This window comes from Lycium barbarum, chromosome 5 (genome assembly GCF_019175385.1).
Source record: "Lycium barbarum isolate Lr01 chromosome 5, ASM1917538v2, whole genome shotgun sequence".
Classification (NCBI taxonomy): Eukaryota; Viridiplantae; Streptophyta; class Magnoliopsida; order Solanales; family Solanaceae; genus Lycium; species Lycium barbarum.
The window spans coordinates 57,987,664-58,000,057 of record NC_083341.1 but is presented as its reverse complement, the minus strand read 5'-3'; the positions used below and the strand labels follow the sequence as shown (position 1 = coordinate 58,000,057).

At 36.6% G+C, this 12,394-nt stretch overlaps 1 protein-coding gene across 1 annotated transcript; it reads right to left on the bottom strand.

Moving 5' to 3' along the window:
• Positions 1 to 913: 913 nt before the first annotated feature.
• LOC132640865 (3-hydroxyisobutyryl-CoA hydrolase-like protein 3, mitochondrial) lies at positions 914 to 11,904 on the bottom strand. The gene is made up of 10 exons (XM_060357665.1): positions 11,538 to 11,904; positions 10,277 to 10,378; positions 7,157 to 7,209; positions 5,439 to 5,573; positions 5,267 to 5,363; positions 3,565 to 3,694; positions 2,898 to 3,076; positions 2,339 to 2,466; positions 2,112 to 2,213; positions 914 to 1,198 (listed from the first exon to the last, which is right to left on the bottom strand). The coding sequence occupies exons 1-10, from the start codon at positions 11,722 to 11,724 to the stop codon at positions 1,097 to 1,099; spliced, it is 1,215 nt and encodes a 404-aa protein (XP_060213648.1). The 5' UTR covers positions 11,725 to 11,904; the 3' UTR covers positions 914 to 1,096.
• Positions 11,905 to 12,394: the final 490 nt, after the last annotated feature.

The following is a 12,394-nucleotide window of genomic DNA, read 5'->3' as shown; positions in this document are numbered from 1 at the left end:
GTTTTTTCCGAAAAAGTCTTCATACAAAGCATATGACTTTTACTTCAAATATTTCTTTAGTCCTAGTAAGATACAACTATATATCTAAGGTGTTTCTTAAGAAAATAACACAAAATGTGAGATAGGTGATGACATTGTATTAAAATATTCAACAAAAAAGATAATAAGATCGGTTAAAATAAGTATTACTGATTAATTAGCCATAAAGAAAATGACTTTAATCTAAATACTAAGTTATGCTAAAATAAGTACGACCAATAATTATTAATTACATGACAAAGAAAAAAATTAAGCTATGTATTTTTACGCTCTAAACCAATTATGCAAAACTAAAGAATAGATATCTAACATTACTGTCATTTCTAGTGTTAGAATTGAATTTCTTTTGTTAGCATTAGTGTTGAGTTGATTTTGATTTGAACTTTATTTGAATTACTAACATCCATGGGATATAAAACTTAAATCAAACACACGTAATGTCGGGTCGGTTTGGTTCGATTTGACTTTTTTTAGCTAAAACCAAACCAAACAATTATGGTCGGGTTTTTTTTCCAACACCAAACCAAGTCAAACCAAATCACTAGTCGAATTTTTTTCTCAATTTAACTCTATTTATCAGTTTGGTGCGATTTATCAATTTACTTTGTACACCCCTAGTATTAACCACTAGGCAAGCTGGCCTAGTGGACTGTTTGCTTAAAAAAATCACAAGGGATTAATTTAATTATTTCAACTGACTACTTTAATAAACATATTACGACATCAATGTAATTTAACTAACGGTAGAAGGTTGCTGGCTTTATTTTCTAAGTTACTAATCCACTTGTTAAGGGTAATTACTGTAATTACCTTTCAAGTAACTCGACAGCATAAAAAAAAATTACAACTGTCTACCGTATAGAAGCTAAACTCATTCAAGAGCTAATATCCCTTTTATCAGCAGCACTTTATTTCCTCATAAATCACATGACAGATAATGGCCAACATCTGAATAGCATTATTTGGGTTTAACCACGTAAACATGTATTTTAATTGACCAAACGAGAATCATTTTTATTCCTTACTGCTGGAAAGATACAGATATATCCAGGTACACTCAGACATTCAATTCTCCAATATTTGGGCTCAAAGGTTCAAAAAGAGCTTCCACCTCACTATCGCTAACTTCCTCCAAGCAAGATGGTTTCCATTTTGGGTTCTGAAAACACAATCATTAATGGTTTTAGTTTCCTGCAAATTGTAAATCCTCAATACCAACAATTCATTAGAGTAGCATGATTGTTAAACAAAAAAAAAAGAGAGAGAATAAACAAATCAGGAACTTTATTCATCTTCAAAGAAAACGAAACAAAGTATTAACTAGCTTAGTTAAAACCTTATTAAAAAAGATACACTACACATTAAAACCACAAACCCAACCAGCAGCGGAGGCAGGATTTTCATCGAGGGGATTAAAAAGAAATCGTAAGCATGCTAATAGTGCTGGCAAATTAGCGGGTCGAATTAAATATGAACCAAAATCTTCTTAAATAATGGCATTCTACTAATTCTTGAGATGCTCTGTGACTAACCCCATTTATTTAAAAACTCCTCTGTTGTTTTAGAGTTCTGCAAATTTTGAGTTATGAAAGAAAGTAAGAGCCATTTCAAAGCTCTGCAAATTGGAGCGTATGGTGAAGCAGGGGGCAAAAGGCCTCTGTTTTTCAAAACGTGAATTAAAAAAATTAGAGATTTAACCCAAATCCCAATCTGTAACAATTTCTGGGGGAAAAAACGAAACAAAAAAGAGAAACAAAGTCGTTTGTTTTATTTAAAAAAAGCTTAGAAAACGCCTCAGCTAAGAGAAAAATTGTAGCTAGCAAGTTTCGTACCTGCACCATCAACCACAATTTTGAACCCCCTTACCACTGGGTTAAGCGTTTCATTTGATCTCAAGGGGGTCCATCCTTTAATATAGCTACATAAAAAAAAAAAATTGACCTATATATACAATGTAATTTTCCGGCGAAAGGGTTCAGGTAAACACCCTTTGTACCTAGTTCTGCCCCTGAAACCAACATTTATGCAGTTGAGACTTGCAGTATCATGGGCTTGCGGCGTAAGAAACAAACCTGATCCTTGTCCACTAACACTGCTCGGACACCTTCAGCAAAGTCGCCCCGTAGAGTCTGCCTTATAGCAATGCGATATTCAGTTCTCATGACACCAGTGAGCTGAGTGTTAAAGATGACAGAAAATAGAGAATTTAATCATTAGTGAAAAATGAAAGATGAAAAAAACTATTAGAAAGAAAAAAAAAAGAATTAAATAGTACTACACAACCTAGAGGGAAGCTCACCCTGGATAAGTCGTTCTCATTTTTGCCACGTGCAGATGCAACTTTAGAGAAGAGCTTTTGGGTGAGACAGAGAGAAAAAGGGGCCCCCTTTCTAAGCCCTTGCAGAGCATCCTTGGCCCATTCTGCCACTGTCAAGAAGATGAACTTACACGTGAAAATGAAAGTTAAGCATGTCTCTAAGTTTTACGCATTGGTAAGAAGTACTCCCTCCATCCCAATTTACGTGGCACCATTTGACTACGCACAAAGTTTAAGAAAAAAGAAAGTCTTGCAAATTTTGTGGTCTAAAACAAACCTTAGACATTTGTATGACTATAAATCATTTCATTAAGGGTAAAAGGGGAATTTTAAAGTTAATTTGTTTCTAATTATAGAAAGATGACATTCTTTTTGGGACAGACTAAAAAGGAAAGTGTGTCATTTAAATTGGGACCGAGGGAGTATAAAATAAGATTGAGATTCATTTATGGAGAAAATATTAGTATAAAAAAGAGAGCACATGAATTCATCTATGTAGAAAAGTTCATCTATGTAGAAAAGTCTTACTGCTAAACCTTACCCAATGTATCAGCGCTTTGCTGATGATTTTCTAGCTCCTCTAGTATCTCTCTGATGGACTTGTTACCAGCAAAAGTAGAAACTATTCTGGGTAAAAGTGACTTCAAACGGGGTTCTGAATCAGGTTTGCTGCTGTACTTCGCTAACAGTTCTTTTATTTCCTCATCTGGATCCTCGGAACTGTTTTAACAAAACAGAACAGCCTATTTCAAAGTTGAAATATATAACTAAATTGATTTGTATCAGTAGCACAACACACACTTGTCAGAAGGCATAAGAAACAATATTTTCAAGTATCTGAAGAAGAATCCTGAGCACCAGATGTGCCTCATGAAGTGATGATTAGAATCCAGCAACAGAAGCACTAAAACAGTTTCAAACATTGGAAAAGAAGTCTACCCAATTTTGGGGAATCTCTTCCTCCAAAGGCAAATCATTAAAGGATTTGAAGAGAAAAGACACAACCTAAGGGATGTGGACACCAAAAGTTTTTACATGCGCATAGAAGTGCAAAATCATCTAATTTGAGCAGCACAAACAAGATAAAGGGACTCAATAGGCCAAGTAGTTCCACATGTCTCATGGATCTGAGTAATTGATAAAAAAAATGACATTCAGTGCATGGGCTTCACATTACTAAGAGAATAGTTCAAAATTTTGGGAAATACAATTTAGCTGCAAGCAAAGCTTCCTTCAATGTACCCAAATTTGCAGACGGGACATAATGAGTTCCCAGACCAACATAAAGAGCATCAGCAGGTGTTGATATCCTACTTCCAGTCAGTCCAAGATAAGCACCTGAAATAGCTGAATTGATTAAGCAAACACATAGGAAAGGACTGAGGAAGATAGTTCTACCATAACACACACATACATCATTCATCACCTATCGCCCTCCAACAAAATACGGATGCATACTAGCAGAAAAGTGAGATAGAAAGTTCTCACTTGGCATCTCGTGCCTAGCTGGGCAGTTCATCAGGAGGAGCTGCTATCTGGGACCAAGCACTAAGCACTCTTGATTTTCTTTTTTTTACCTTATTAACATTAATAATTTTACTAAGGGATACTCACTTTGTTTCAATTTATACGACACTCTTTCCATTTTTGCATACTCTATGATTCTAAAATGTCCGCCAGAATTTTGATTGATAATATTATTCTATGAACTTTCCGATCTTTTATTAATTAATTTCAGCTCTAAATTTGATGGGATAAATTCTCTATCAAACTAATTTTGCCCTTACTTAATGACTTTCTTTCACCACCTTTAATATGATAAACAAGTCATATTAATTTGTTAAACTCCGTGTCCAGTCAAACCCCATCATATAAAATAAAATATATAGTAGAAGTTATTAAGAGGAATCAGATGCAAACACACAGCAGTACATTGATGGACTTTTTCTTCTCCATACATGAAACAAACAGATTCATGCTACAAATAGTCTTTTTTTTTTTCCCCAAAAAAGCTTAATCTTGTAAAATGATGCATGTGATATATATATAATTGTGGGTATTCACAAACTTTATTTCGTCACCACTGCTTCCCAAGAGGTTCTCCCCATGGTTCAAGATCAACACCCTTTGACAAATATAAGTTTAACATTTGCCTGCAACCAAGGATAGACTTCACCAGCGCTTGCACGAATGACTCATTTTGGTTATCACTTGAATCAGTAAACTCAAGAGTGCATTCACCAAAATCACAAACCAGATTCATAGTCCTAATATCGCGTTAGAGTTAAATACTCAATAAGCGGATCCGCAGCAGGTAATGTACAAATAGAGAGCTAATGTCCATTTTCTTCAGAAATAATTGTTTTCTGATGCATGACAGGAACGTGTTTATAAACAACAGGTGGACATGCATGAAGTGGAATCAAGTGTTATGAGGTATTCTTTTATCAAAGAAACAACTGAAAAGCTCCTCGATCACAGATCAACACACTTAGCGTATTTCTTCCTACAATAAAATTCATAAAAGCAGGAAATCACCTCAGACACCTCAGAAAGTTCTGAAACATTGATCATAATTACTACCTCCAAATTTTGGAAGCCCTATCAGTAGAATTCAATAACATACAGACACTGATGGCTGCATGCTTCACTTGCTGGTTTTCGCACCTAGATATTCTTCAATACCTTTTGTAATCTTCCATCCCTAGATGAGGGAGTTCACTTACCAAGTTAACTCCTATAACTTCATCTCGTTAACCAAACTTAAGCTATTAGAGAGGAAATAAAACTGTCTGCCCCAGTTATATGAGTTTCCATCTTTTATTTCTCTTCTAAGTAATTTTTCATGCAACAAGATAGCGCCATTGGAATTTGCTCAGCAAAAACACTCTAACTGAATAGAAGATATACCAACTGTGCCTTCTCCTGGACTATGTGCCGCTATATACGAAAAACCGACATCCGGAAACAAACCAATTCCATTTTCTGGCATCGCTAGAACAGTCCTCTAGAGAAAAATAACAAGTGTAAATAAGATGTTACTTGCAAAAACAAGTAATTCTCCATCGAGGTAGAGAAACACCTCTGTGATAAGCTTGTAACGACCATGACCAGATAAACCAATTCCAAAGCCCATTGTAATGCCGTCCATGAAGCTGATGTAAGGCTTTTTGTACTCGAAGATTTTACATATTATAGGATACTCAGCCGTGAATACCTGTTACATATTGTTGGAAAGGATATTAATATCTACTTTTACACAAAGGCCCCTTAACGCAGCTGCAGTATTCAATTGAATATAAGCATAAAATAACACATTCAAGCATTACACAGGGGGGTCTAAAACTGCTGTATAAAGTAGGAAGAATAAGATCGGAGCATGTACTGGTGATGCTTTGGTGTTAAGAGGCTCCTAGATTCACATGTGTGCCTGAGAAAGAGAGGCTCCTAGATTCCTAGCATTATGAAGCAACTTATGATTCCACATAATACTTTTCTCTACGGTACTATACAGGGAACATTTTTTTATTATTTCTGAGCCTACGATGTTTCATAACTTCCATTACTAATTTTACACGTGATCCAATTTCATGTCTCTTTCATATAAATTTTCCAATTTTTAAAATTAGGAAATATCAAATTATACAAGGCCTCACTTGTTTGCACTTAATGGAGGTCTGAATCTGAATGGTTCAAACCTTAGGCCATTAAGTGCAATTGTTTACATTAAGATCTAAGTACTTATTTGGTCTGAATAGGTCTTTATCATTGAGATCTTGAACAAAGTCTTAATATCATTTGGAGGTATTTTTGAATGGATAATTTTTATTACTGTCCACATCCACCAGCTCTACCCCCCCCCCCCCCACCCCCACCACCCCATGCCCTCTCCACCCTTATCCCATCACCACTAACCACCTTTGTCATCACAACCAGCACCTCCACAGCCCATCCCATTCGCCTACCTACTCCTACCCACCCACTCTTCACCACCCCCCCCCCCCCCCAAACAAACCACACCTTCACTAACCATCTCTGCCATCACAGCCACCACCACCATCGCCAACCACCGGCCACTTTCGCCATCACAACCACCACTGACAACCATTACTGTTCGCTACTACACCTACCACCTTTATCATTATAATTATATAAACAACCACTGCTGCTGTGGCCACCCCTACCCTCCCAACACCACCGCACCCTCTCTCCACCCCTTACCCCACCACCATTAACCACCTCCACCGTCACAACTATCACCACCGCCACCAAAGTATCTCCACCATCACTAGCGAAAATAAATATTTCATTTTTTAACCATATAATAAATTTATTTTATTAGATTTATATTTATTTTCTATTTAGTTACTTTTTTATTTTAATTGTATATTTATTATGTTTAAATAAATACATTATGCACATTCAGATGTTGAAAAACAAACAGTCTTAATCATTCAGTGTTCAGATCTAGAGACAACATCTTAATCATTCAGATATGCATTAAGATTCAGACGTCTTAATCTGAATGAAAACAAATGAGGCCTAAGTCTTATGCCACAAACTATTAGTCAATTACTTCTTTCACCATAGATAAAAAGGCCCTGCATGTATTTTTTTTGTACAGACATAATTGGAAATAAGACAATGATTCCTTGGATAGTTATTATGACCCAAACTAGCAAAAGGTGCTGGTAATCGTAGTGTGTGTTCTACAGAGAGTGCAGTTTGTTGTGAGTAGGGGACTTGTTTAGCTGAGTAGACACAACCGTCATCAGTTATTCATATTTGCAGGACACTAACCTCAATCATATCTGACTGCTGTTTTTTGGTCGCGATCTGCTTGATATCACCACCTGCAGGTAAATCACTAGAACTTCCATTATCCATCATCATATTAGCATCAACTAATCAAGACAATGTCAGCAAATGAAACTACAGTACCAACTAGAGGATAAAGTGGAGATGGCCTATTGGAGTAGTGTGTGTGTGAGAGAGAGAGACTGGATGACAAAGGTAGAACAAGAAAGGAAATGGGGCGAGAGGGAAGGAAGCAGCTAGTTGGTTTTTGACAATCACACCTGCTAATCAGGCTTCTGAGTTATTCAGATTTCTGTAATCTTGGGTAACTTTCTGATTTTGGTTTTGTTCTAAAGATCCAATCTTTTGTTCTAAATTTTATTGGGTCAGTGTTCTTGATGTGAACTGCTTTCTATCTTAATGCCACTTCTTTAATCAGTTTTTGCTTCCAGATGCGAGAAGAATATCTGAGTTCAGAGCAACGAATGCGAGAAGAATATCTGAGTTCGGAGCTCCAAGAGAAAAAATGAGTTTGAACTATGGAGGCAGAGGCAGCAACCTTTTATCTTGATCTCCAGATCTCCTCCGTTCGGGAAGTCCTACTGGAAAACAAAATGATGAGTTGACTGCGGTGTAATAAAGACTCGAGCATAAAAATGCTTCCAAAGATTTGGAGATTCAACAGATGAACGTAAAAATGATTTCGATTGAAAGTGAAATTGGAGAACTGAAGTCACAGTTACATTCATATGCTCCTGTAGTAGCTTCTCTGAGGGATGATGTCGTTTCATTTGAGCATTATGCTCTGCTCCTCATGAAACCTAATCTAGCTCGCCCTCAGGAATCAAAGGTAATGTACTTTCTCATATGTATGCAATGTTGGTTTTTTTTCCTTTTCTCTATTATTTACTAATTACTACAGCTAACAATATAGCTATGTTTGGGTTTGAATGGAACTCTGGTCTTTCTGTACATGCCCATTGCTTTAAAACATCAATTAATGATTTGATATCTCCAAGTTTCCTTCATATGTCACTGAAGTATACTTATAATGCATCTTCCTTTACTTGTTATTACAATTCTTGACCAAGAGTTTCTTTTAATATTCTTGCTTGAGGATTGTAACTTCACTTTTTAAGAGCAAGTCCCAGTGACGAGTTTCTATCATGATATCTCGTGTCTAGAGCTAAACTACTTTTATATTTTCTGAGAGTCATAGATTGTCAATGGATATCTAATTGAACAAACATTTTTAACATTAGTATTTTATGCGGAGTTTACTTGTGAGCGTATTGAAATCTTGTTTTCAAAATTTAGTTAAGTGCTCCAGAACATATATTAGTGCTTCAAAATGGATATCCAACTTTTTGCTGAATTTTTTTCTTGCTGCATGTATTTGCAGTGTGTTGAAGTTGAGGTTCATTCAGATCAAATTAGCTCCAACAAGCTGACGGATGGTCAATATATCATGCCAAAAGGCCTTCTTGATTTGCAGGAGCTGAGGACTAAGATTAAAGCAGTTGAGAAAGTAGTGGAAGGTATAAACAAGCCTGTTTTGCATCAACCTTTACACATCAAGCCTGGTCGAGATAGTTGTGCGAGTGAAATTGAGGCAATAAAACCTCCTTGGCACAGTTTGGATCGGGAGAAACATGAGCTTGCAGGAAGGAGGAGTCATCAGAATGAGCATGACGATGATCGTAATCGACGAAAGACAAAACCCAAGTCCTTTGAAGTCAAAAAGGGGACGCAAATGAAAGATATACCACTTGATCATGTCTCTGATAGCTCACGGGAAAGAATTAGAAGAGCCAATTCTGCAGCAGAGAGATCAGATGATCAGATGCTTGAGCTGTGGGAAACTGCAGAAGGTGGTAGCCACAGTCGTAGCGTGAAGAATTCAAGAAACGGGTAAATCATCCACCAGTGGGGCCCATCATGCACAATCAGATTACCAATTTGGAGTGGAAAGGCAAACATCCACCAACAGAATCAGAAGTGGAGAAGGAGTTGGGTGTGGACAAGTTAGAGATATCAATGAACTCGTCTGAGGCAAATCAAGAATAACCTGAGAAGAAAATTGGAGGCAAACACAAAGGCCAGAAAACCCAAAAATGTTGATTATGAAACAGTAAGGAGCAGCTACAAGAAGTTGAGGAAACAGTGATACAGCTGGTGAATTTGAATAGCTAATTGATGAAGAGTACAGAGGAAAAGTACATCATATTCTCGAAGCAGTGGTTCAGCAGAGTCGAAAGAGGTCATGAATATCCGTCAGAAGAGAGTTTCAGAACAGGCGAGAAAGGGTTTGAGAAGATGGGGCGGTTGCAACTAGAGATTCAGAAAATTCAGTACATTTTGCTGGAACTGGATGACGAAAAGAAAAGCAAAGTTAGGAGGAGTTTTCCCGGGAGCAGTACGGTCATCATACTGAAGAACTTCATCCATATCGGGAGGAGGACCAGTAAGAAGAAAAAGAAGGGTTGTATGTGTTGCTTTAGACCTTCCAGTAGCAACAGCAGCAATAACGGAGCATCAGATACCGCGTCTAATGGTTCGAACCTTTTCTTTTAGATTTCAGCAAGGTTCTATTGGGAGGATCATTTCTTCTTCTGTGTCAGACAGAAAAAGTGATCCTTGTTTAGTTTTAGGGGAACTTTTAAGAGTTAGATTGGTCAAATCCAAATAAGCTTGCTCACAGCAAACTCCAAAATATACTGTGGACGACACCAGCTTTGACACACCACCAAAAATACAAGACAACATGATCCTCCGAACAGACAGACACTTTTAACTGTAAGCCAAATCTCTCGTGATGGGAAAAAAAAAAAAAGGGAGAAGGAGAGGGGGGGGGGGGGGGGGGGGGGAGGGGGGTGTTTACACCGGTGCACTTTTGTCCTGAACTTCGGCGACAATCCCTTACTATTCAAACCTTTATTGGCAACGAATGGTCACCCTCAACTCTTAGTAGCACAGGAGATACATGTAACATATCTAATAGTTCGGCTCTAACAAAATGAATAATGATATAATGTTACAACTACTTTAGGAACTAGATGATGCAAAACTCCCAACTAGAGGTCCAGCAAGCATCGATCCTGTAAATGAGGAAAAGCATGTTACCTGCTGAAAAGGCACGGGGGGAGCTACTGTCAACCAAAACACACTTTACCCTTGGGTCTGTTTCCCATTCATCCAGTAAACTCTTGTATTTGATATCCATATCTGCATCATATTTCAATGAAACATGAGTGCAACAGATCAAACTACGCAAATGATAATGGTAATGCTGCTGCTGCTACTACTACTAATAATAATAATGATAATAACATCAGTTTAAAGCAACAACAATAATAATTATGTTGTCATATCCTGGTTCATTAACCTGGTAGCAGAGTATGAGTAGGGGTAAATAATATTCATGCCTCAAAGATTTACAATTTTTCATACTTGTTTGATTAATTTTCTTCTTTCTATCACCCATCTTCCGCAAGAAATCCAACAATTTATTATATACCAAATGATCAACCAGACCTGTTTTGGGTTATAGCTCAAAGTCAAACATTTGGCTCTCGATCCTAAAGCAGCATCAAATCAAAAAAGATGTCTGATAATACTCCCTTCGTCCCAATTTATGTGGCACCTTTCGGATTTTGAGAGTCAACCGAGTTTTTCTTTTGACCGCAATTTTTCCATATGCCTTTTAAATATTATGAATTTTTAATTATTGTGACTTATGGTAATTCTTACATAGTTTCCAAATATATAAATTTTATTTTAAGAAATCTAAAGATTATATGCCCGAATTCACAGTCAAAATTACTCTAAACTTTGACAGTGAATTCGGGACACGAAGCTTTTAGTTTTTAAAATAAAATTTATATATTTGGAAATTATGTAAAGAGTACTATAAAACAGAATAATTACCAACTTAAATATTTTAAAGGGCAAAGAAAGTAATCCAGCCAAAGAAAAACTCAGTTGCCTCTCGAAACTCCAACTGTGCCACATAAATTGGGATGGAAGGAGTAATAAATTTGACTGTCGAAATCCAAACTGTGCCACATAAATTAGGACAGGGGGAGTAATTTTGACAGTGAATTCGGGCAAATAATTTTCATATGCCTTTTGAATATTTTGAACTTTTAACTATACTTATGGTACTTCTTACATAGTTCCCAAATATGAAAATTATTTTAAGAAACCTAAAATTTATATGCCCGAATTGACAGTCAAAATTAATAAAGTTGACTCTAAATCCAAATTGTGCCACATAAATTAGGATAGGAGGAGTAAGTTGTTGGCACCAAAGGCAGCCAGAAAACTAAACAAACAATCTGCAATGTCAACTGAGAGTAGTATGAAAAAGTGAACAGCCAATTACCTAAGTGCATAGCATTGAGAGCTTTAGGACGATCGAGAGTGATAACAGCGACACCATTTGGGTGCACACGTCCCTTCACTAATTCCGATGAGGCCATGATCGCCAAATTTCGAAATTTGGAGTAGTTATTAGGTAATAGGGAGCGGTGGTTGAACAGAAGACTTGCGGATCGAACAATTTTTGGCATCCTTTTCTCACAAATGATAGTCTTACTTCTCCAATGAGTTTTTTCGGTATCTGGGCACCAAAATGACTTGCCATCTTTCACTGTCTTCCATTTTATTCTTTGTAACACATTCTTCTAAAAATTAATTAAATGTGATTTTCAAGTTGGTGACTTGTGGGATCATGAAATCAATACCCAATTAAATTTGGAATTCAAAATATATTTTTTTTTAACTTTTTAATCTTTTATAAAATATAAAAAATCTTGCATCGAAAGAGATAAATGTTGACTAATGTAGCTAACATTGAACTTGGTAAAATGAAATGGTTGAATAATTGAAAAATGAGATTATTCGGGAGCCCCAATCCATTTAATCCAACCCCACATTTAATTTATTTCAAACTCAACGTCGGTCCATATCAAATCAAAAGTTCTCATTGACACACGAACTGAACTCCTCGAACTCAACTGCTCCTTCAAAGACACGAACTGAACTCGGAACTTGACTGTTTCTTCAAAACCGTCCCTCCCCAACCTCTTCAAAAGCCAAATCAACGAATTGTTGCTCTCATTTCTCCCTGTCTTCACTGTTGCTCCTCATTTTTCTCAGGTAAAATCGCTCTAACTTTTTCCTCTTTTAAAGTTAGGGTTTTGAAATCAAAGTGCGAAAATGATGATTTTGGTCAAAGAA

Bases quoted from the DNA above. Each gene is read 5' to 3' on its own strand.
- LOC132640865 (XM_060357665.1), bottom strand. From the start codon at position 11,724: ATGCCAAAAATTGTTCGATCCGCAAGTCTTCTGTTCAACCACCGCTCC. The intron at 3,695-5,266 runs GTATATCTTCTA...CAGCTATTTCAG, and splicing joins TCCAGGAGAAGGCACAGTTG to GTGCTTATCTTGGACTGACT. The intron at 2,214-2,338 runs GTGAGCTTCCCT...TTTAACACTCAG, and splicing joins ATGAGAACGACTTATCCAGG to CTCACTGGTGTCATGAGAAC.